We start from the raw sequence: 27411 nt of genomic DNA, 5'->3' as shown, positions 1-27411 counted from the left end.
TTTCAGTCCCTCGATCAACTGAAAACATGATCATAACAATCTTTTGGAGAATGACTAATGTAGCCTATAAACTACAGAACCTATTCATGTTACCTATATTTTTCATTTCCAAAAATATATTCTTGATAGCCTACGCAACAGAAATAACTAAATTATAAGCCATTTTTCATCCATAGGTTCTACGAATAATACGGTTAGTATTTTACTTTTATTTTCTTTTGTAAGCAATCATTGATACTTGTGCTGAAATCAAGGAGAAAAAAAACAAATGAAACAAACAATGACTTTGTTAACATTATTTTATTTAACTAAGTGCTGAATAAATAAGTCTTAACAACTTAAATTAAAAAATAAATTACATTAACAAATTAAAAATAAAGTCGACGGGCTCGCGCATTTCAAAGTTAAGCATTCAGTCTTAAGGGTGGGACTCGCAATGTTTTAAAATCCGGACGAGACAAAAACCAAAAAAACGAAGCAAAAAGAGAATTTTTAGGTCCAGGAGATTAAAACAATGCTTTCAAACTTGAGCTAAATGCCAGACTGTCACGTGTTACACTCAAAAAGGATCAAGCCACGCAACAGGCTGGCATCTAGCTTGGCAATGTTGGGTTTTAAATTATCGCCACTTGATCCAAGGTGTCCAATTTTGTCTATTGGGACGGCGGCATGGTGATAGGAGGTGCGTACATCTGTGGCATAACGTACATAGGCATAGCCATGGTCTGAGCGGGGTTCAGCGGCGGTGCTGGTAAGCCGAAAAGGATTCTGAAGTAGCGCGCGACTGCCCATAAAACATTGGACGTCTCCGGTAGCCTATAACATAATGATCATGATTATATATAACGTTATAGTGCAAATATCAATTCAAATTTTGGATTTCTTAATTTTTATGGAGGCTCAGTTCCTGAAAGGTATTAAATTCAATATGAACATTTTTTCATCTTCGTGGATTATAATGGAATTCTTGTAAACGTTAATGACGGCAGGATTTAAAATATCGAAAATACAAGAATATTTTTCATTTCAAATAATTCAGTAACTGAGCGTATGTAAGAAGTTAACTCGATATTTTTTGCAAATACATAATTTTCAGTATGGGCAATATTATGTTTCATCTCAGTGATTTTAATTGTTGATCTTAAATAAATTCGTTCGAGTTAAATTCTATATTGGTTTAAAGAATAATTTTCATTGATATTTACAACAAAATACCCGCTAAAACTAAACATCAGTGGGATATCGCTATAGTACATCCTGAAATAAAACCCTTCACCGGTCTTAATTATGATAAATTACAATAAATGCTTTTCTTAAATGCAAATAATATTAATCAGGTTGCTACCAGAATTTTGTACGATAGGGTTAAATGCTAAGAACCTTTGCTTCCAAAACAGGTTTGAAATATCAGACTCTAAAATAATTTACAAAATTCTGATTACAACTTAAATGGTTTGTTACATCAGAATCAAGATTTTGATTCCTCTGTAGTTGTTTCAATAGTTTTTTCAGTAGTTGTGCAATTTTTATTAGCAACAGCATTAGCCTTATTATCAATCTTTTTCTTATACTTTCTCCTCCTTCTTCGTCTAGCTTTATGATCATCACCAAACACATGTTTCTCTATAGCTTCATTTACATTGAACAAACCTTCTATTACGTCTAGACTCATCATCACCATATTATAAGCTACCGTATAGAACCCTGGCTCTTTAGACTCCAAGGATTGTTGAAAAATTGATTTAGTGTACTCATTAGATTGCTGTATTAAGTTACCTACTGGATCTGTGGCGAAAAAGATTTGTAGGAAATCTAAAAAACCTCTACCAGTACCATATGTATCTGTATTTCCATATGTTCTTGCACTAACGTTACGGTAGTTAGAATTGAAATCTACACTTCTCTTTGATCTAACGCGTCGTTTCTTCGAATGTTTTCTACGAAATCTCCTTCGACGTGGGTTTTTTGTCACATTCTCTGAGAATGTGTTATTCAATATAACTATTGGTTTCCAATCTGAATCATTCAGGACTGTTGTGTTAGTTACTTCTGAAGCTTCTTTTTTGTATGGCATTAGTCTACTATTGTTAGACTTATAAAATGTATTGGGATTCACAAAATATTTGACTCTAGGGTAGAAAAAAGTATTCGGATAGTTGTATTTATACTTTTTTGTTTTTATGTATTCGTACAAATCTTTATTTTGTTTCAACCTATCCAGACTCACTTTCAAATCGGCGTACTTTTTTGGCCTATGTCTATTCTTTCTATAAGTCATTTTCCTCTGAGCTATATTCCTAGGTTGGGGGACTAATATCTGTCTAGGTTTTTTCATAATTTCCAACTCATCCAGATCATCGTCGACAGGTTCAACGCTTTTGGGTTTTGAGGCACTGGATGTTAGACCTCTGAAGGTAGCCGGCATGGCTCCGAAGAGAGCGTTGGCTATTGGATCAAATATGGACCTGAAGCCGCCAATGATCGGTTCGAGAAATTTGAGAAGCTTCGACTTACCATCCCATCTCTCTGCCGCTCTCGTTGAGTTTACGAGTAACGTGGGCGCCTGTTGCGACTGCTGAGCGGTCGCGTCGCTCTGGTGTATTATCTCATTGGTCTGGGCATGCGCACCCATCGCGGTGGGGCCATACATCTCCGGTGACGCGAATTGTGGGCTCACTCCGCTTACGGAGTATGCGTGCGACGAGGCGCTCGGAAAATCGATCGGATATTGCGAGTAAAGATACGGGTGGTTTTGTAAACCGACGCTGGAATAAATAATTTTAATGTTATCGATTGTTGGTTTAATCGATAAATCATTTTAAAGTACATTGTCATCATCATTTGAAAGTCTTCATATATCATGTCTGTCTTTATCTGAAATCCCATCTATTGTTTCTTTTTCGCGACAAATATAAGTTGCAAAGATTGACATACTTTGGGACCCAAGCTTCAAAGCCAGTAAGAATTTTCGTATACTATGCTAGAACTATCGTAAATGTTCAAAGTTCCCTACATTAAAATCTACTTAGGAACAGAAATTGTGCTGTAACTTTTCTGACATCGATTTACCATTAGACAGACCGCTTTTATTTGTTGTCTTGGCCTATTTTTGTAGATTTGAAACTCTGTGGGTTAAAATTACTTTGAGTTCTCACTTAAAAATAGAAACACATATGTACATAGTCGTGAATATTTGTTTGAGAGAAAATTGTCTTACGAAAAGTCTTACGAATGTTTACCCGTTAGTTTTTTTGGTAATCATGGTGCCAATAATTGCAACTTATGAAAATAAATCTTTAGTAAGTATTTCAAAGTCAGTCTTAAGTATTCCAGCAACGGTTTTATCAGTCAGTCAAGTCTAGAAACTAATAACAATTCTTTACTTACACGTGTCTCAGAAAATATCAAATAAAAAGTAAATAAATGTCAGTGGTTTTTCAGTAGAAATCTCGTTGTCAGGAAAAACATAATACTCAGTGTGGTTACGTCAAATCTGTACATTTTCCTCCACAGTGCTCAATTTACATAGAAATGGTTCATTTATTTTATACTCATTTTCTACTGCAGGATTGCACACAACATAATTTATTTTTATGTTGAACTTCGCAACATATTTCAGCTTCTATTCAACGAATTCGTAAAGCTAAAACTCGTGTGAGAACTAAAAAAATATATGAACCATAAAATGTACTGGAAGAAAGTTCCGTCATTATTCGATTTGGTTTTGCTGAAAATATTTTCTAATACAAGCAAAATAGATTCAGTGATGGAGACTCAATTTCGCGAAATAGTGTCAGACATAAAATACATCTATCGAGTCTAAATCGTTCCAGGAGACGAGACAATTTTTTGATCTCAGGATTTTCACGTTAGCAAAAACGAATTCGAGGTAAGTGTGTGAATTGCTTTATGATAGATTTATCTATTGGCTGTCTGCCCTATTCTGTTATTATATTTATTTGAGAAGGATTTCAGCACCTATGTTTTATCTTTTATATTTATTTTTGTCCTATTAATCAATGTCAAAATAGTAACATACTTTATATTTTTATTTCAATTTGAGTCAAAGATCACCAAAAGACAGACACCCTTTAGATAGTCTACCTATTTTTACATAGGGCAATATTGTATTCCCGAAATGTTATAAAAGGGCTTATTGAAGTCTTGTCGATAGAATGCCTTCACCAAAATACTAATAATATAATATTTTGTAGAAACACGTTATACATAACAGTACCAGCACACAGTCAACTTTTAGTCGGCCGATAGTTGGATTGGGCTCATAAATCAGTATGAATATGAATGGTCGTACGCACATTATTAAGATCAGGTATTTTGCCGGTATCAGAGCGACTGAAAACTTTCATTAGAATCAAGATTTTCCCTAAAAAAATTGCAAACCATCGATCGGACAACTGTCGGCCGACTATTTAGTCTGCAGTATGCGGGTACTCTAAGTATGTGGTATGTTCAATTTCTGGGAAACATTTCACGGAAAAGTGTTTTTGTTGATATTATTAGAAGCGTGAAAATATTCAACAAAAGGCTGGAAACGATGGGATATAAAAAATAGATGCTTCTTATAGGAAATTGATGGAAAATATGGAAAATTACATATTTTTTCGTACCTGTAATAAGCCTTTATATTTTGTCTCTGTTGCTTTTATAACTTATTATCAATGTATTTTTACTCTTAAATTATTGCTTAAAAATTGTGGTAAATATTATTTTTGTTACCCCTGATTTCTCATCACTCGACTGAAACCCACCATGTCCCTTCTTTTGTTCTATCTACATTATGTCTTTATCACTATCTATTCCTTTACCTTATATCTTAACTGTTACGCTACACCTAGCATCATCACTATTAATATTTTCATCTCATGCAACACCAATGATCACTTTAACGGAACTTTCTTCCAGTGAAATATCTTCGTGTGTTAGTCAGTCAACAGTCATTCCAGTCATGCTTAGTAGATCGTATTAACATCATTTATAATGACTCACTGCGGAATTCAATAACTGATCCATCCATAGTTTTTCGACTGGAGATTGAAACTTGACAAGAGCTTCATATACATTATGTCTTATTCTTCAATCGAAAACCAGCAGTTGGGTCGATTAATTTAATCCAAGTTAGTAACCAAAAGACAGAATAGGCAAGGACAAAAAGCAAAAGAAAATCGTTCTGGAAGGCATTTTCAAATTCTAAAGTGTATGAAGATTAAAATAAGTAGATACATATACAATTTTATACAAGTTAAAGATAGTATAAGAGAAAAATAAAATATTTTCAGTCAACAAGATTTTCGTCAAAGTCAAGTGTTGTTTGAGTAAGAACGGAGTCTGTCTATTAGTCACTAGGTCAATATTTAAGTAACACAAATAAAATATTACAAAACAAATAAACAAAAATATTTATAAAACACAGAAATGAAAATAATTCTGAAGATTACAATCATCATATCGATAATGATAAGTTTCCAAATAATGATAAACCTTAGAATAACAAAAAAAAAGGAAAGACTCCAAGTAATTATTTTCATTTCAATAGATATTGAAGAGGTATTTGAAATAAATTTCTCGAAACATTTGGCCATGAAGCTAAATATAAAAAAGTAAGCTTCCGAATTTCATATTGTTTACGTTGTAAAAAGCATCGCAAATATTATGAAAAAACGAGGAAGAATCCGATGAAATGTCGACAAAGGATAAAAAATTTTTAAAACATGATGAAAATTCAAAAATAATGGCAGTGAAAATACGTTGATTTTACATGATAGGCATAACTAAGCGATTAGTAATCGAATCTCCAATCGTTAAAATAAGAAATTAATGATTTCAGTATCACTTTTACATAGCAAAAAATCACTCAAAAATAATTTATAACTACCTAGCATCAAGTTTATTTTTAGAACGATCTGAATCACCCGTCTATACTAATATTATAAAGAGAAAATCTTTGTTTGTTTGGTTGTAATGAATAGGCTCAATAACTACTGGACAGTTTTTAAAAATTCTTTCACCATTCGAAAGCTACATTATCCACGAGTAACATAGGCTATATTTTATCCCGGGCAGTAGTTACCACGGGACGCGGATGAAACCGCGGGAAATCAGTTAGTCCTAAATATAGCAAAAAAAAAATGTTTTTTCATAAATTGTTCCGCTAACTCAACCCTCATTTATTTTTAACTAATATCAATCAATTTGTAACTAAAAACCTTAATTGAATTGTGTCCCTTTCCTTCTCATTATATTTGACGGACCGTGAAAAAGGGACCCTCTGACAGTTTCCATTAAATCCATGGGTATGTGAAATAATTCCAATCAGTGACCCAAATTGGAATGGTGGAAGAAATGGGTATTTTGGGGACCTGGTTTATTTATCCCCTATTTAGATGGGTACAAAAATAAATGGGCTTAGGAAAATATTTTAGTAAAATCCTGAAGAGAGATAATTAATCAGGAAAATAAAGTTAAACGAGGGAATTAAAAATATCGACCCACTCTTTCATCAATCAACCAAATCGCGAAATGATTTTAAACAATAAACATGTAAGTGACTTCTATTAAACACATAAGTCAAAAGAAAAATCGTCTGCCGTTTTTTTTCAAAAAAGTTGCGGTTCAAGTACGGAAGAACTCATCATAACAAGCTGATCACCCATTCACTGACCGCGTTGCTTAAAACACGGACGAAATTGTCATGAAAAGATTGTCATTCAACGACTGAATACACCAAGTGTTGCTTAACCCTTTCATCAATCAACCTATGTGGCTGTTACTTAGCCACGAGTACAATATTGTTCAATTATATTGCATGCACGTGGAGCCATGAATGACCCCAGCAATAGATCAAAATCACACAGACGGGAGGCAGCCTCGTGCAGTTTGCAAACAGTACCCCTTTATCTATCAGGTATACAATAATAGTTATTGAATAGTATCTTCAGATAAATAATTGGGAACTAACAATGAACTTTGGGAATAAAATAATGGTTTTGGATTAAATTAGATTGAAAATCAAGATAGGATCAAGTTTGTATAAAAATCTACTAATTGTATGTAGGTTTAAATATTCATCTTTCACACAAAAAACTACTACATGGATTTTGATTTACCACAAAAACATAAGCTAGTTTTTATCCAAAAGCACGCGGAACCTCTGGCAGAAGCTAGTATGTCCATAAATTATTTTTTTCCTATAACACGTGTATCTTGGATTTCAATAAAATATGTAAAAACAAGGAATTGTTCATAACATTATTATCTTGCTTTGCATTTCTCGTATCTCGTAGATTTGCATACATAAACAGAACTGGGAGTCGCAATGTAAATATTATGTCGTGCATGCGGGCCATACAAATAATTGTTCCCTCTGGAACTTGGTAACTAGAACAATTGTCATACCAGATATCCTAGCTAGAATACTAACTTTAGTATCTAAATCACTTGGTATTTCAATCTTAATATTAATTTCAAATACATCTTCTTTCAAATCTTCATCTAGTATGAAATTATTTAAAGAAACGGCTCCAAGGTTTATATCTTCATTTTTTATTTCAACAGTTTTGTCAACATTTTCATCACCACCATCAAATTCAATAAATACCTCTTCAAAATCTACTCAGCATTTACAAATTACTACAACATTATTTTCCAAAATATTTTCAAAAATCATTACTCACCCACTTCCATAAGTTTCATACAATTTCTTGACAGCCATGCCCACGGTAACCAACAGTGCCAGTTTGCTGGCAAAGAATGCCTTTAGTGTCAATGCAGTGACTAGTGCCATGGCAAACATTGCCATCCCCGCTGACTTCATCCCGAATAGCATCGGGATTATCATCTGTATTACTTTCTTCTTCTGTCTTCGGCCTGGAATTTTGAGAAGGAGATCGTTAAGTATTAATTTTGGTAAGACTTGTATCGTTTTTAAAGAATTTTGCATTGGTTACAGTATCTATCACTGTAAGAGTTCAGTTAATGGTGGATTTATATAGCCTATCCATACGCTTATTTGTAATCAAATATTTAATTTGACATTAACTTCATGTTAAATTATGTCTTTCTTATATCAATCTCTATTCACAAAACCACAGATCGATAGGTTACAGATATCTGCAGTTAATCAAACGAACTTCTTATCTGCTCTTTCTATCAGAGTAATAATTATCCCACTAACCATTCTTGTTTAATTTTAACCGGTACCACAAAAATGGTACTATAACAATTTCCCCAACATTTTTAAGCCAAAAACTCAAGCCCGGCTTAATATTGCAAAAAAAATCTATTACACTACACTACACATTCTAATTTGAACCTAATGCTAGAACATGTAAGGTCTAAATTCCAATAGTACAATAATCTCTATCGTTGATGTCGTTAGTGCTGGCTGGATTGCGATCAGTGTCAAATCGATTCACGTCCGGCTACAAAGAAAGTTGAATCCGTATCGATTCGGAGAATAATCGAGTGATTTTCTAATATCTGGAGTAATAAGTGATGAGAATTCAGATAGGCAGTCGCTTCTTGTAAAGCACTGGTACTCAGCTGAATCCGGTTAGACTGGAAGCCGACCCCAACATGATTGGGAAAAGGCTCGGAGGATGATGAAGTGATGAGAATTCACGGAGGCAGGAAAGATAACGGAGATGCTATGAAGAAGGTAGGTCAGGCGCCTTCTTACAGATCAAGCAATTTAAGGTGATCAGTTTTCCAGAACTAATGAGGCGTTTGGGTTCCTTGTCAAATGAAAACCAGTATACGAAAGGTTAGTCTTGATTGATTGGCGATTTATTAAGAAAATAATAGACGGATTTTATGGGCGTGTAAGGCGAATAACGTTCGTCGTCCCCCGAGCACACGCATTTTGGCTCGCTATAATTTCTTAGGTGGTTTTCCGTTATGGCATCTCCGCTAGTTATTTTGTTCTCCATGGAATAATCACAATTGTCATGAAAAGCACATTCAACTGAAATTTCTGGAAGTAATTATCATAAGGGTTCTTACTGAGAATATCGATCGATATCCAATATCAGGTAGATACGAACAATATACCACTTACATAATAATATATTGCAAGGTAAGATGGCTTCTTACCTTAAAGGTCTTGTTACAAACACAGTTCATGTTATCGTGGTTATTAATAGCTATTTATGTACTAAATATTAGATGGTTAGCTGTTATTATCTACTACCCATATATATCGACAAATAATCTCGAATAATATCTGTTTGTTACCTACACAGGTATCAAAGTCAAAAATGGTTTATTCAAAGTGCAGATGGGAATCTAACCAGAGAAATTTTCTCCGATATAGTGATTCTAACCACCAACTAGATAAAAAGGGGAGAATCATCTGCCTAGCCATTACCCAACTACATATATTGAGATCTACTTAGAATTTAACCAGATGCAGCTGAGTACCAGTGTTTTATTTAGAAAGATATACCAAATAGAAAAAGAAGAATAACCCCATAATAAAATCGGCAAATATAATTTATGACACGTTTACACTGGATTGCCAATAAATTGACACGTAATAAAATATTCGGTTTGTGGCGAAAACTTCTATATTTCATTGTTTTACGACTGATCATCGTAAACGAATAAAAGCGTCGTAAATACTCGATTGTTTTCGATTATTTGTCAAAGGTTTTATTTATAACGGATAGGTAGGTTAGGGGAAGTGATAAATAAATATTCATCTATTCTTGAATAATAAAGGGGAACATTTTTTGTTTGTTTTTTGTTTAAAGGCTACTGAACCGATTTGTCCAATTCTTTCAATATTACGAAGCTACAATATTCCCGAGTAATACCTATATTATATACAGGGTACATTTTATCTATATACGGGAAGAAGTACTCCCGAAGCACAGGTGTCACCGCGGGAAAACAGCTATTAAGTAACTAAACTAGGCGATTTATATAATAAACTGTAGTTTAATGGGCATATAAGGGTATTTCATCAAATGCATGTAAAGGACTTGAAATCTATCAAAAAATCGATTTGAAACTTGGCGTAACATTTCTAGGAACATGAATTTGACAGCCAAAACGAAATGGTACCTACGTGTTAATATTTCTGCCACTCACAGTATTTGTCTAAGAGCATTTGAACAACTGGAAACACCATCAGCACTTATCACTAATCCAAAAAAGTCTGCTAATTTAACCGTGAGGTGTGTTAGATTTGCAAGGAGACATATTTTTGTTTTTTGTTTGCACCCTGAATCCTGCGAAACTATTGAACCGATTAAAAAAAATCTCTGTTACAAAGCTATGCAATCCCCTAGTAACATAGGCTATATTTTTGACCGTAAGGGAAGAAACTCCCACGTGTCAAAACAGCTATGAGTATGACTACCATAACTCTTGTACATTACATAGAGGGAAGGCATTTGAAAGGCGTCTCCCGTTGGTGCAATGCTCTAAGCTATTTATAAAATAAATTCTGTTCTTCGAGATTTATGTTTCTACAATCGAAATATAAAGGAATAGTCGTACCGAATAAAACATTATTTATGACGTAGTAAATTCTAGAATCTTGAACAAAAACAAACGTCTGATTTGAGAGCTGAAACTGACGTGAGAAGTAATGGCCAATAAATAAAAGATATTCGATGTTATTGTTTTATAACTTTGTTTTCGCGAATATTTGTGGAGGTATCATTTTCTAGTTCAGTCAGTTTAGGCGGAGGGACCAATTAGTTACCAGTTTATTTTAAGACGCCAAAAGGTGAGAGATGAAAAAGCAGGAAATTGCTAACATTCTTTTTTCCACAAAACAACAATGCATAATCAACTAATATTCGTTTTTCGGAATCTATGTATTAATATTATTGTGTATGTATTCATATGTATGTATTAATATATATTGACTGTGCGCAACCACAAAGGTTTTTGTAAATTAATTCTAAGATTTCTCATGTAAGTGAAATATATCTCAACACTCAATATGACTTAATGAGCGCATCCGGCCGTGCTCTCGCTGTGGCGGCATATTGGGCTGACATAGTGTAGTCTCAATATATGACATGTCATCGACTCGAAAGAAGAAGAAGAACACTCAATAAAACAGAACTGCAACTTTCATCATTGTTCCCAATTTTACTTGTGGTCAGCGCAATGTTTTTCGCTTCCATATTATTATTATGTATCTGTCGTCATTACATTACAAACACTCACTTACTTCCCATTCATGTCTCTAAGACTAAGTCTATCCATCTTTTCTTCAGTCTTCCTCTACCTCTCCATTCTTCCACATTCATAGGCATTTAGGCATGTATTTCATCAGTCCTCATTACATGCCCATACCTTGACAATGCTAACAGAAGTATATTTCATCCTCCGAGCCCTTTTTCCCAACTATGTTGGGGTCGGCTTCCAGTCTAACCGGATTCAGCTGAGTACCAGTGCTTTACAAGAAGCGACTGCCTATCTAACCTCCTCAACTCAGTTACCCGGGCAACCCGATACTCCTTGGTTAGACTGGCGTCAGACTTACTGGCTTCTGACTACCCGTAACGACTGCTAAGATTGAACAGAAGTATATTTACCACAAAAAATACACAGTATGAAAGAAAAAGTAAAACCTACAGCTATAAATCAAAAGCAGCTAGATTATAAATCACGGTCGTGTTTTGGTTAATTTGTAAAATTCCCGCTGAAAATATGAGCTCCTAGCCACGAGTTATTTATGCTTTTCCGTGGTGAAACGTTGTGTCGAGTTTTTCTTTTACTTTTTTCTTTGTTTTAAGCCGGATGTTAAGTCAGTTTTTTAATTGTAACGCGTATAAAATATGTGTGTCGCTTTGCGGAATTGTAACTTGTAAAAGATTAACTGATTTCCGTAAAATCTATAGAGCATCATTTTGGGTCTTTGCTATAAATGTTGAAAATAAACAAGAGTAGTTGGTTTAGATCTTGGGATAGCCTAAAGATAGGCTATTGGCGGTGTACCCCTGTGTAAGTAACAGTATGACCAACTTAACATTAGTTAGTCGAGTTAGTGTTAATTAACATTAGCTAATACTAACTGGCTGACACTATAACAAATTCTATGTAACGAATGTATGTACTACGATACATAAGTATTAAAATATACTCGTATTTCTTATAGAGGTATCTTGTATTTCGTTCTGACATGTTAATAATATAAATATGAAGCGACACCACGTCTGTATCAATAAGGAGTCTTATACTCCACAAGATACATAAATTATGCTTATCACCTCAGAATATTACCTTAATTACACCTAACACTTCATTATAATTATTACCAATTCAAATACGTATCACATTTCCTGTAATATAATATCTTCAGCATATTCCTTTACTAACGCAACTTTATACTCAGTACATAAACTTAATAAGGTGTTAATTACAAACACTGACAAATTAATCAGGCCATTAATTAACAATGTTCCTATATTTTCGCGTGACTAGGAGAACGGACAAAGCAAATATCCGACTTTCTTTCCTCGATCACAAATTACTAATATGCTAATTTCAACGTCCAACATGCAACCTTCTTGCTTCGACAACCGCATAAACGGACGTATGAATATGTAAGCACGAATTTGTTAATTATGAATGGAAATCCGACAAAAAATCGAGGAAAGTCGCCACCAGTGAATCGGAACGCTCAGTCGCAGATAAATATTGAAATCTCATGACATACCTAAGTATACTTCAAATCGTTTGAGAGAAAAGTAAAATGTTCTCCAATTAAAATTACTGCACGCCTCTTTCACACGCTATATTAGAAACTCCTTGAATGAAAACTTGGCTGTATGAAGATTCTTTGGCTCGATTCTTTTTTCAAACATTCCCTCGTTGATTGGTCATTTAATGACAGTTGTGTGTCATTCCTTTTTTAAATTGGCCGTTATTTTTGACATTGATGAGTTAAAAATGACGTTTCGTGTAAATTGGATTATTGGAGTGATATTGCACTGCTTTGATTGGTTAATTATTGTAATTTTATCGATAATGAAGTTGACTGGGGATTCCATTTCGTTACCTAATGGATCACTTTCATTGGACGTCAGGAAATGGTATATAATGTTCGCGTTTCGTAGTAGTTAATTAAATTAGGAACGCTCAAAGGTCCTTTGTGTAGAAATTAGAAGTGGTAGTGTCATGTATTTTGCTCGAGTTGTCAATCTGAAAACAGGAAGCTGTCTTGTCTCCTATATTAGATTTTCCAGGAATTCTTGGAACAATACATGTGTGTGTTTCATTGGCCACAAGACACATCTGCACTAAGGTTCCTTTATCTCTTGTATTACAATGCTCACTTATTTAAATATTTCTTTGTTACCGAATGATTGTAGCTTCGTAATGAGCACGAAGGAAAGAAAGAAGATGGAGATGCCATAAAAAAGCTTGTTCAGGGGCCTTCTTACATGTCAAGTACCCACGGTAGGCGTGATCGGCTACAAGAACTAACGAGGCGTTCGGGTTCCATGTCAAATGTCAAAACCAATCTGTAAAAGATTTATTCGATTGATTGGGGGGTTCTAAATAAGGCGAATACACGCATTTTTGAGTGCTATTTTCTTGTGATATTTTGCATCATGACATCTCCACTAGTCATTTTGTTCTCCATGATAATGAGGGAGTAATTATATATAAAGCAGGGGGATGATGATAATGAAAGCTAGATAATGCGTAGTAATAATACAATAAACATTAAATTGCCCCTAACTACGCATTATCTGAAATATAGTGTGTAGCTAAGAAAAGAGGGATGGATTGCCTGGAAGATGACATGAATAGGAAGGGAGTGAGTGTCAGTATGGCAGGGATCAATGGAAGAGAATGACATATTGTGCCGACCCCAAATAAAATTGGGAACAGGGCAGGAGGAAGAAAAAGCAGAAGAATTCAAATTCTATTTATTTACAAGCAAAATAAAAATGTACGCTCAAATGGTCCAAACTAATAAAGAATTTAGTATTGAGTAAACGGTCACTTATCTCCCGACAAGTCTATAAAAGATATCTTTATTTCTTTATCTTTTGACATAAAAATGCTATGATTGACATCTTTTACTGTTGGACTGTTTATTTTGTTTGTGAAGGTATTTTTTGATGAATTTTCTAGTATAATGTTCTTTAGATATTTTAAAAGCTTTATTTTAATGTTATTTAAAAAGTGAAATCTGGAATCGGTAGAAATACAGAGGATAGCTAAAATATTTATTTTTGACCAGTTTTTAGATTGTAAATGTTTATACCTATTTTATAAACCTAATGACTGTGACGATTTAATTGACAGCACTTATCTTGGGAATTACTTAATTACTAAGTACGTTCCATTCGTAAATTATTTCAGAGTAGGACCATCCATTTTTCCAAGAATTTTAAGCTGCATATCAGAAAACGTGAAGTGTTTGGCCGGCCTGAAAACATATGTAACTCCTGAGCCTTTTCCCAACTATGTTGGAGTCGGCTTCCAGTCTAACCGAATGCAGCAGAACCAGTATTTCACTAGGAGAGACTGCCTATCTGATCTCCTCAACCAAGTTACCGTTGTAAACCAATACCCCTTGGTAAGACTGGTGTCAGACTTACTGGCTTCTGACTACCCGTAACAACTGCTGAAGGTGTTCAATGACAGCCGAGACCTATAGTTTAACGTGCCATACCAATCACAGTCATCGATGTCTACGATATACGTCTTTGGGAGGTAATAGATAGATAATAAAAGTAATTTTTTAATAGATAGTAGATAAAATATGATACTTACGTAGACCCAATCTATTGGCTTTCTTATCATCTTCTTTTTCTTCTTCGTTTTTGCTGCTTGATTTTTTCGCGTTTGGATCCGAAACATCTGGAAAATACAGATTTATAAATTAGAATGGTACATTATAATAAATGTTAACCGACGTCTTACATGCGTTTATGATGTATTCCACTTTTTGTTAAACACATGTCAAACAAACGTCTATTTGCCAAACTATTTAATTGATGTTAGTTTTTAAAGGATTGTCTGTGTAATAACAGCATACAATACACAGTAAATATAAATTGTAATTAAGAAACATTAAAATATCAGATCTCGTTTTTTCTTAAATTAATAAATATAAAAAATGATCACGTTATAAGTAGACAAAATAGATGATTTTGACAACATCCCAAAAACCTATCACAGCTTAAAACGAAGAAACACCTTTCTAAAACCAACACAGCAAAATAAAACCAAACCAAACGACATTTTTAATCACAATAGGACACTCCTTATCACCAAGGGATTTCCAGACGTTTTGACAAATTGTTCAAAACAACAGACACGACAAAAATATCACGACATACCATGGAGAACGAAATGACTAGCAGAGTTGCCATAACGAAAAATCTCCTAAGAAAGTAGCGCGCCAAAATGCAGGTGTTCACAGGACGAGGAAGATTACCTTTTCCGCGCTTTTAGAGCTTCTTTGGATCCGATCATTTTTTGTAACACCAACAATTATCAACAGATGTCCCAAAGAACCCAAACGCCTCGTAAGTTCACTCGTAACTGATCATTTTAGTCATGCCTCTCGAACTAATTTGACCGAGAAGAAGGCGCCAGACCTACCTGCATTATGGCATCTCCAGTCTTCTTTTCTTACTCCGTGCGACATACAAAGAAACGCTTGTTTAGTGAAATGCCAAAATGATAAATGTTATATTATGTACTGAAAGAAGATGTTACTGTATGTTTGTATGGAAATCGTGAATTGTGTGGGACCTTAAATGTGTTTAGTCTTTCTATTGATAAAGCTTATTTAAAAAGTAATTGGAAGTATGATATTACATGTAGGTATGATGGAAAATTATGTTGACCGCATTATGCAATTATATTAATTCTTTTTTTCATTTATCAATCCATAAATATTACATTGGAGATGGTTATTCGATAAGCTTTATCACAAAAGCTTTTACGATTTGACAAATCGCCGATCTGACCAATCTGCGCCAAGTACGCGGCCGGTTGTGATTTGGTTCTCGACAGTTAAAAATTCTCCCTTACATATTATTCAATGTAACTAATGAATATTTAATTATATACAAGACATTTAATATTTAAATACTTATGTAGTTTAGCTCATACGCCGATTGACGTTACATGTTAGTCGCTTCTGTTTGTGTCCTATATGCGTCAAGAACGCGCATAAACGTATTTTGATTTGATTCAATTCAGGGTGCACAGATGCATTTAATTTCTCAACAACTTTTTTCAAGATAGTGCAAACACGAAATCTCCGTTAGCGGAAGCTCCGTTCCCCAAACGGCCCAAAACTTAAACTACCCATAATACGAATATGCCATCTTCTGATCCCTCGGGTCTCAGAGACAATCGTATTATGACAGCTTGGGTCTCTCCTTCCGGGTATTAACAGGCTTAACTCACTTGGCTACACGTTGGTACCAATATTGGAGCCACTGTTCGACCAAAGCGTCAATAGAAATGACTTTAACAGTTACCAACGCAACGGTTGGAGTTCGTAGTTGTGAGATTTGTATGAAAAGAATCTTCTAAGGCCCGAGTCACACCGGAATGCCAGCGGTCGGCAGCTACACTTTCAGTGTGAAATAATTTTAAACCTTAACCTTAAATTGATAATTTCTGACTAATATTAGACATTTAAATAGAACTTCTTTTACGGATTTTATCACGGTTATATTAATTTTATTTAATCGATTTAATTACATACTTAGAAGACAAGTATCGCTTGAAAAGGTTGCGCGGTCGCCCGCAGCACCGAGGCGTATTTAGTTGAGGATTAAAATTGTTTCTCACTGAAAGTGCTCGCCGCATCGCTACCATTCCGGTGTGACTCGGGCATTACAGCCCTTTTTCGCGGATTTTCTGCTCGGTTTTTCCGCATGGCAACGCTTCGTTCGTACGGGTGGTATCGCGCGTATTCGAACGAAAACAAACAATTGACAACTACCGGTAAATACGCCTGAAATCGTGCGAAACGTTTTAGAAGGTTGGAAATCCGTGCGTATATGCGATAAAACCGACTAGTGTGAAAGCGCTGTTACACTTACAATTGTAGACACGTTGGTATAAGTTTTAAGGTAGTACATTCCAAATATATATTGTAAGAAATCTCCTTCAGGTTGCAGTAGTAGGATTCTCGTAGAGGAAATACCAGTTTACTTTTACAGTTTATATTTAGTATTTATTTCTAGCGTTACAATTCCGTATCATCAAAATCAATTACAAAATTATAACAATTAATATCGCTAGCAAAAAATGCGACCAGCTAAGTCCCGACTTTTTTCCCCTTCTTTTGTTTTCTTTAAAAAAAAAAAAAAACCGCGTTCCGTCTGACGTCAGTTGCCAGTTCTCAAAACCTTTTACAATCAAAAGAGTATTTAAACACTATTAAATTGAAAAACCTTACAATATAAAAGAAAACCTATTGGTTCTCTGACATTTGGTACAAACATTGGAACCAATTTTTGAACCTGGTTTAAAGCTCAGTTCAAGGGGACAAAAGGCATTATCATTATAATTTGCTTGATAGTCTTAAGCTGGTTTTGATGGTCAAAGGAAGATACCCAACGTAAATGCGAACGAAGCCTCACTTCTGGTACCTACTGTTAATTTTTATTATGGAATAGCAGAAAGATTTGTTAGTTTATTTTAGTATTACTCTAGTGTCTGTTCTTTCTGGTAGGTTCAGTAAAAAACCAGCTTCAAGCACTAACAGATAATACTGAACTGGACTTATTTTCGACACACATATTCTTTTGTTTAATTTGTGCTTTTCAATTGGTTTTTGTGCTTTTTAGTCCAGGTTTATCGTGTTCCCTTGGTTTCAACGGTTCGGTTGTACTACTACTGAAGAATTTTTTTTTTTATTGGACAAATAGTTTCTTAGTTTATCACAAATGAACAGACAAAAAAAAGTTTTCCTGTTGTAGTATGTAGATGTATGTTTGTTTTTCTATTTTCGTCATTGTTTAATGTAAGTAACTACACACATGTCACAATCGAAACAGGATAAGCCAACAAAAGAATCAAACAAAAAAACACGTGTCCTTAGAGATTAATTCCCCAACAATAGGACTGGGATTCCCAACGAATGAACCGGAATCACTCTGGGGCCCGATTCTCCTAAGTTAATAATGTCAAAATCGAATAGAAATCGAATCGCAATTCGATCGCAATAGCAGTTTTAACCATATCGGGCATTCTGCTACTAATATAAGACCAATCGTATTCCAACGACATTCAATTGGTTTGGGATTGGTCTGCTTTTTTAGTGATTTTGGTCTATACGGTAGTTTGCTCTACAATCATATTGCAATAGTTAATCATTTGCAGACAAAATGATTCATTATTGAATGACAGAAAAGGATAAAAACGTTTATTTCAAAGAAAAAATAGCGGAATGCCACATACGTTTCAATCGTAATCGAGTCGGGATTGGATCGAAGTCGAACATCAATCGTATGTTGCTTAAGTAAAATTAGGAGAATCGGGCCCCTGATACCAACGGGAATTGTCTGAACTGTGTGGGATCAGAAGGTCTGACAATACAGGGTGATCCATTGTTAGACTCTTTGAAGTATTTACGGTACACTAAACATGTTGTAGTTGTGTCATTTTTTTTGATGATAATACTTTCAGTTTTGTATGGGTGTGTGTGTGTGTGTGTGATTTACTATTTGTTACATTAGCTTTCGTTGGCGGTTTTACCCACATTCTTTGAGAACTACGTCCGTACCTAGATGAGAAGTACCTGTAGCCTTTCTCGATACATGGGCTATTTAACACTGTAATTTCAGGAATTACAGGACTGATTAAGAACTCAGTCTAGTTCCAGTTAATTTGTATTCTACCATTTATTTTGTGAATGTTGGTTGACCTATGAATTGGCGATTGTGTAAGTCCAAATCATTTCAAAAACTGTAGGTTGTCTCTAAATGAGAATTCCCAACGCAAAGATTTAAGACTTATCCGTATTTAAGATCATAATTATTTTTTTCAGATCAAAGCTTAATGTCAAATACTCCTTATAGAATAGATATCTAATTCTACAATTCTCCCCAAGGGTACATTTCGATGTCTGCAATCCATCAGTACAGAATTGTACTAAATCTTCATAAAACGAGGGTAACCGATGTTTAAATATTCTGAAATGTACCCCAGACGATACCCACAGGAAGGCAATTTCACGTTCACTTACGATGGAAGAAAAAGGAAATATATCTTAGACAGAAACCAATTTTAATGTGTCTTAAGTGAGACGTCGAATAATGTTACAATTAAGCTGGTTAAAATATAGACCGGAAGGATTCTATTTTTTTTTTGATGTGTTATATACGTATGTACATATGTATGTATAATGTATATACATTCTTTGTTGGTTTTTGCAATAAAGGCTCCGACACTACTGAACCTGGTTTGTTTTCACTGTTGGAAAGTTACACTCTTCCCGAGTAACATAGGCTATATTTTATCCCGATACGAGCAGAATTTGCATAGTAGTTTAATGGTTAGTATATAGTATAGCTATATTTAATATTACAAAGCTGAAATGTTTGTTTAGACGTACTAATCTCAGGATTATTTTTTCAGTTTGTCCCACTTTTAGAGGAAGTGAAGTTTTTATCCGTGTGTGCGGAATAGTGTCCGTGGGGCGCAGATTAAACTTCTGTCGGAAGCTAGTCAAACAATAATCTACGTTCGAAAAGTAAGGTAAAGTAACTTATATTATATTCCGGTACATCATCCTCCGAGCCTTTTCCCAATCATGTTGGGGTCGGCTTCCAGTCTAACCGGATTCAGCTTAGTACCAGTGCTTTATAAGAAGCGACTGCCTATCTGACCTCCTCAACCCAGTTACCCGGGCAACCCGATACCCCTTGGTTAGACTGGTGTCAGACTTACTGGCTTCTGACTACCAGTAACGACTGCTATGGATGTTCAATGACAGCCGGGACCTACAGTTTAATGTGCCATCCGAAACACAGTCATTGGTGTCTAAGATATACTTAGAAAGTACAAATTATATTCCGGTACATGGCTACCTATTTCTTCATGTCAAGCATTATGAAAACACTAGCTGGTGCCCGCGACTTCGTCTGCGCAGGTTTAGTATTTCGAACAATATGTTTACAAATTGTAGCCTATGTGTTATTCTGATGTATAAGCTATATTATTGTAAAGTTTCATTAAAATCCATTCAGTAGTTTTTGCGTGAAAGAGTAACAAACATCCATACATCCATACATACAAACTTTCGCGTTTATAATATTAGTAGGATTTACTATTCCATTCAATTTTCCTTCTTTTTAATCAAGTTGCTTATAAATATTATAACACAAACAAAACTAGGTTTTGTTTTTGTGCGGTATTTATCTTAGGAAAAAATTACTTGCGTACTTATTACCTGCTACGTAGAAATGGTTCCATTCCAGAAACAACAATGACTATTACATAGTGAATATAATCATAAAACGATAGGTTTTTATTCTAGATCTTCTCCAAAAGAAAACTTTTGATACACATGAAATAAAAAAAATATATTAACCATCAAGCTTCTTCCTTAAAAGGTTATACTTTTTTACCCAACACAATATCAAATGTAGTTTATTTTACAATAAAAAAATATAAGAAAACACAAGTTAAATTACCACCTGCCTTGTCTTATTAATGAAATAGCTAATAATAATAAAAAAAACATTACTCATTAAATCGAAAACAATAAAAAAATAACATAATAAGCAAACCCATTACAAAGTGTACATTAACATAGAATTTTACTTCGGAAAACGTCTTAAGTATATAACCTTTTTACGGTAGGCAACTCATTAAAACCACATTTTAATGAAATGAAATTAAAAATAAACTGTAGAATAACACAGGCGTCGATTAATAAAGTAATTTTATAAATAAATTTACTATTAACAGCTGACTTGATTTTTATGAATTAATATTACACATCAGGATAAGATAAAGGTTAGGTACCTACTAATTTTTATCCAGATGAGAGAAGCAGTTCCCTCAGACAGCGTTTGAAACATTTGGGACAAGCTAGTAAAAAAATAAACAAACCCACTTTTGCATTAACAATAACAAGGATTCGCAGTACTTTATAACAATAATAATGTTTTATATACTGTTACGACTGTTATTCTTTATCTTTATAACTATAGTATAAACTTTTATTATTTCTCTGCCAAATTAGATCCGAATAGTAACTACAGGTAATTGAGTTTTAGACCCTACTTTGCTTACTGGAATACCGAAATAAAAATGTAGTAAATATTACTGTTGCCTCTTCTTAGGGGTCCGTACCAAAGGGTAGAATGGGACCCTGATACTAAGATTGTGTTGACTGTCCGTCTGTCACCAGGCAGTATCTCTTGAACTGTGATAGACAATTGAAATTTTGAATGATTGATATATTTCCATTGCCACTGTAAGGATACGCTTAAAAATAATAAAATAAATATTTTAAGGGGCTCCCCATACAACACAGATTTCGTGATAAAGAAGTTTTATAGAAATTGATACGGAATTCTTCCTATAATTGTCAAACTCTCACTTAACCAGTTTTTTCATTGTGTGAAATATAACTACATAAGGTAAATATCGTAGTACAGTGTTAGTGTTATCACAAAAAATAAGGTCTAGACGAGAATAGACATTCCCACGTATATTTTTTTACATAAGCTACGTATATACGGGTAACTGGGTTGAGGAGGTCAGATAGGCAGTTGCTCCTTGTAAAGCACTGGTACTCAGCTACATCCGCTTAGACTGGGAGCCGAACCTAACACAGTTGGGAAAAAGGCTCGCGAAGATGATGAAGTTATGTAATGGATGGATGTAATGGATCGATGCTAGGTGAGTTTACATTCACAGACGACTGTGTCAGACAAATGTCGTGCCAGATAAAATAATAAATTAATATTATGTATAGATACAGTGTGATAAATGTATTTAATGTTTATTGTGTAGACAGATAGAAATCTAGAAAAACGTACTCGTCCTCTGTAGGTGTAAATCAAAAAGTGTTAAAAATAGGCATTATTGGGAATAATTATGATGAATGATTCAACAGAGAGAAGATAGGATATATTAGATACTGTTTTTTTGTTTACATGCGCTAATCTCAGGATCTGCTCAATTTGAAAAAATCTTTTAATGTAGGACAGTTAAGTATCTAGAAAGGCTACCAGGTAGCTACTTTTATTTTTTATTGATTTATGCGAAGTAGTATCTATAGTGCAGGATCTTTGAAATCGTAAACAAGCAAGATGAAGACTAATAACAACTACAAACAATAACAAATTAAACCAAACTACAGATTTGGTTAAACAGCAAATAGTTAGTTTCACATTATTCCTAAGAGCATCGTAAAGTGGTCTCAATGGTATGTTAAATCTAAACCGATATGGTTATGTTAAACTTGAACTGCTGTTCCAAATGTTATTAGCTAAAACTGGTGCCAACTGATAATCCTCAGATCACAATAATATGAATATTTATGCTAATATCATAAAGCTGAAGAGTTTGTTTGCACGCGCTAATTTCATAAAGTACTGGACCAATTCGACCGATCTTTTATTAAAAAAAGTGACGCCTGATCCATCCATCACTCCATTATTTATCATTGTTAGATATATCATCTTTCAGTGTTAGACGACCCATTTATCGAGGAAGTCTATGGCTAGCTTTTTATACAAGTGCACGGAGTAATTCTCACGGAACGCTACTGTTCAAGTGGAAGTTAGTAATAAAATTAAAGTTTTGAGTCTAGCAAACTTCTGTAGCTTATGTAGTTGGCACAATACTTATAAAATCATATGACACGGCTTGCCTCCTGAAGACTTACTTTGTAAGTTTTCTGTACTAGTCTAGATCGTGAAATATGACGCTCTCAATGGCGCAATAGTCGTGGGTTCGATTCCCAGTACGGTCAACATTATTTTGTGTGAGCATACGTACTTGTTGGCTGGGGTTGTTTTGGTTGCCTTGTTGGGTGTTATATGTATTATGTCTATTCTTTGTAGTTCATCAGTTGTGTTGTCGCTGTATTTATGTCGCATTTCCATGTGCGTAAAACTGCAGTAAATCCTATTTATAGACTTAAAACACAATTACCCCACTAAATTATACCATAATTATAATTAGCTGTTTGCAAACGACATGGAAATGCTAACAAACAATAATTAATTTAACATCAAAGCTATTGAGCGTATTGTTTGAGATATTGTTAAATTGTTCCTTTCAGAGAGGGTTACAAAGGATGCGTGGGGCTGATTTTAGCCCGTAGCTGATAATGAAATGATGTATAGGAACGATATGTTACAATCCAATACGGACAAGGGTTTAGAATCAATTGTTAAAAAAGTCAAATCATTTATTTAATTTAGCCCTTTACAAGCACTTAAAATGACAAAAATTATAAATAGGTTTGATTCTAGCAGCCCATTCCAAAAGTAGCTTCCTTTGGAGAAGAACGGGCAAGAAAATCCATGGTTACTCTTTTAAAAAGAATAGGATTTTTTTAAAATAATGATTGTTATTTCATTATTTAGAGAAAAAATATAAAAATAAGAATGTTTTTCCTATGAATTACAGCATCGATCATAAAGTTAAGCAGCGTTTGGTGCGATTGGTCTGTAGATGTATGATCTATCTCTTTTAGCGAGTTCTTCCGTGTTTCAGAAGATAATTTAAATGACTGGGCTTGGAATGTCATTTGACGGTCCTCAGAAGTCATCGCAAAAAGTCTTATAGAGGATTATCGGGTCGCACGGATAGCTGGGTTGAGGAGGTCACATAGGCATGGATTGACTATCCATGTAGAACACTCGTACTCAGCTGCATTTTAGTAAAACTGAGGTACAAAATACTACACTTTTTTAGTACATTTACCTACGTAACAATTTCAATAGTGCAAAAAACCAGCATGTTTATTTCACTATGCAAATTGTCCATTCAAACACAAACCATGTTTTCGATATTTTACCAACTTTTTGGACCATCATGTAAAAATATTTCTACCAAAAATAATAAAATCTATTGTAATAGTTATGTAGCAAATCCAATAGAATCAGAATTTTGATTCAGTTTGCGTTCAAAAATTGTACAAACAACCATTGTTGGTTTTATTTTGATATCGGAATTTCGATATGCAGGAAGTTCTCATATTGAGAGGAAACTCGTGAATTGAAGGATTCTGAACCCGATCTACTTTTAAAGCAACGAAATGTACTAAAACGTCTATCGATCATAATTCACTCCATTAAAATTTAAAAAAGGTCGGGATTTCTGCTTGATTTAATGAACTTAAGTTTTTCAAAGGAAAAACAAAGACATTAATGCATTTACATAAACAGGATCCAAATAGCCACTGTCACCATAGCCAAGATCATTTTCCCAAAGCAAATGGACCAAGTAACTTTAGACTATAATGAACTTCAAAAAGCAATTTCACAAATTCATCAAGAACCAAAATAACACTGATTAGCAATTTAAATTATTCCAAATACGGAAGAAACAAGCTGTAAATATTCAAACAAGGCTTAAGACGCTCAATTAAAAATTGAACATGAAAATACAAAGATTAGCGTTTTTTTATACATTATTCATTGGGTATCTAAGTAGCTTCGTGAAAGAAAATTTCAAACTGAATTCTTGTTTGGGAAAGCCGGAACACGAGTATATTGTAACGAGATAATTATTGTTGATCATGACTTTTATGAAGAATAAGGCACAACACATACTAGTGTAAATTCTAATAACTCATTTCATCACAACAATGAAGAGATAATATCTAAAATTGCAACGGTTATAAATCAGTAAACAATTTTGATGACAATAGGTTGTGATGTAGCTAATTAATTCCTGATAATAAACAAGTATGAACAAAACAAAATTAAATCGTTGTGATTGGAAATAGTGAAGCATACAAAATATGATTAAAATTTTGCAATCAATAACAGAATACATGTAAATTAGTTATGTGATAGTTACAAACTATTTTAGTCTGTCGAACATATTTCCCCTACCAGGGTTGCGTGATTGTGCGAAATTTACCGCGACCATGTTACAAAGGGCTCCATAAGGAACATAGGTGGGTTTTAGTCAGTAAAAGCCTCATATCTCCCTTCCCGCTGCATCCATAGCGAGAGAGGTCATGCTACTTCAAACCCAAGAGGCACATGTTTTCTATCTTAGTAGAACAGTACACAGAACAGTAGAACTCCAAACATTCCTTGGACTATCACAATCAACTAAGCAACTTGTTTAATATTTTATGCTTCTACAGTAACTGACAGTATCTTTATCTGCTGCCAAGAACAACCATCAACTCACTGCAATGCTAGTTTTATTAATAATTTAAATATCATACAAGCCAATAATTCACTAGCACTTTCTAGCGATGCAGCATCACTTATAACAGCATATCTTACATTTAAAACATTAATCATAAAACCTAAACATAAATTACCACGAACGTTACTTGAACCAACAATATCAGAATCATATCTTGTAGACATTGCCTTAAATGGTAACGGTCTGGTGCGTCAAACGAAGCGTGGTGCAGATGTGAATTAGCACACAGTAAACGTTAATCTGATTGCACTTGATAATTCATTGGCTGTTTCTAACTTTCTTTTTAATATAGTGGTTGGTCACAAACATGATTTGAAGAAGGAAGAGAATTTGCAACTTCCCTATGATGAAATACATAATGCTATTCAGCAGAGGCGTACATCTAGTAGTGAATAGTCTGATGACACTATGATTGATGGTGATGATGATGATGCTTTCAATGAAGAAGCTTACGATACTTATAACAAAGTTGCTATAGTTGAAGAAATAGGTACTGTAGATGGCGATTTATAAAATCTAGATAAACCAACCTTTTTATGAATTGATACTATAACGTTATCTAGGTTTGACGTTTTAATAAGGATTGTGAGAATTTAATCATGACGAATTTATGAGTACGTGGGACTTAAAAGATGAGATTAATGAATTCAATATTTTAAAATGAGCTGCCTACATTAATTTGAATTACGACTTGGTTTGTTTAACCTAGGGTTTTGATTATGTTTTTCTTTATAAAAATACTTATTAAAACGGTCAGGCTAATTAAATTTATTGTACTTTTTACGTTCCATAAAAATAATGTAAGGTTTAAATTAAAATTCTACGTTGTATTGTTCCAAGGCTTCATTTTCATTAGAAACTTAACTAGTTTTAGAATTTTCTTTTATGGCCTCTACAACATTGTTTTTAAGTATAATTATAAGACACTGAACACCTACCTTTAGCAGTTCTTCCCTGATAGATCTCCAAATCCAAGGCGTCGCCTCCATCCGTTTGCGCGAGTTTGAAGGTATAATCACTCAAGTCAAAACTGAAGGCGTGGCTGTCGAAGAAATTCGTCAGCCACCAGTCTTCTGACCTCGCCTGCCTCGTCCTCAACGGCTCTATCGTAAGCACATTGAACACCTTCACAGATTTCTGCTGCTTCAAACTCCTCAAAATCTCTTTCGCCATATTATCGATACACGTAGCATTATCACTACAGTTCAGTTCAACAATCGCCCTAACATCCCCCATCAGCATAAAAGCGACCAAAAGGGCAAGGGGATTCATTTTCACCTATGTCTTTTTCACAACACTGTGTCACAGGTCTTCACCAATCCATTTGTGGGTCACGCCTTCCGAACCATCTGCATCGATGGCTACTGGTTTAATGAGTCCCTGTATGGCTGCCTGATCATTTTTATCTGGCGTCACGCTGCACTGACCACGACGGACGGCGTGTGCATTATTTTTTTCATCGAGTTCTTCACTTGCATGTATGTTCGCTACACCACTTTTCTTTCCACTGTACACGTTTTTGTTCAAGAATTTTCCGTGATCCGCACATTTAAGGTGCTTTATCGCGAATTATTGATGTGTGACATAAAAAATGTTTTCGTTTCGCTTTGGTATACGTCGCTAATAGGTATAGTGAATCAATATTTTACTTTCATATGTATGGTTAGCAAAATAATTTGGGCCATTCTGTGAAATAGTTTGTTTGAAAAAAAAAACATTTATTTGGGTCTGGATTTTATAGAGGTTATAATAATAAAAACAAACTAACAATACTTACATTCAAAATATATTTTCTATTATTCGAACCCTGAACTGGTGCCGACCATTTATTATTCTAAAACATTGAATACAACAGCCCTTTTCATAAAACTTTCTAAAAAGATTTTTTGAATTTAGTTAATGATATACTTAATAAATTATACAAGCTTAAATCTACAAATATTACAACACATTTATTTTATTAAAACGTGAAATTCTGAAAACATCGGTAAAGTCGTAAATATGTTTTTCTTTGAGATATATTTATCCATATTT

The 27411-nt window shown here is 34.2% G+C and overlaps 1 protein-coding gene across 1 annotated transcript; it reads right to left on the bottom strand.

Annotated features, from left to right (window-relative positions):
* Positions 1–320: 320 nt before the first annotated feature.
* Positions 321–26802, bottom strand: LOC110375923 (uncharacterized). The gene is made up of 5 exons (XM_021334224.3): positions 26316–26802; positions 14767–14853; positions 7692–7884; positions 2515–2765; positions 321–816 (listed from the first exon to the last, which is right to left on the bottom strand). The coding sequence occupies exons 1-5, from the start codon at positions 26647–26649 to the stop codon at positions 737–739; spliced, it is 945 nt and encodes a 314-aa protein (XP_021189899.3). The 5' UTR covers positions 26650–26802; the 3' UTR covers positions 321–736.
* Positions 26803–27411: the final 609 nt, after the last annotated feature.

Source organism: Helicoverpa armigera, chromosome 21 (genome assembly GCF_030705265.1).
Source record: "Helicoverpa armigera isolate CAAS_96S chromosome 21, ASM3070526v1, whole genome shotgun sequence".
In the NCBI taxonomy this organism is placed as follows: domain Eukaryota; kingdom Metazoa; phylum Arthropoda; class Insecta; order Lepidoptera; family Noctuidae; genus Helicoverpa; species Helicoverpa armigera.
Note: the sequence above shows the minus strand (reverse complement) of the source record. Positions and strands in the feature narration are given on the sequence as shown.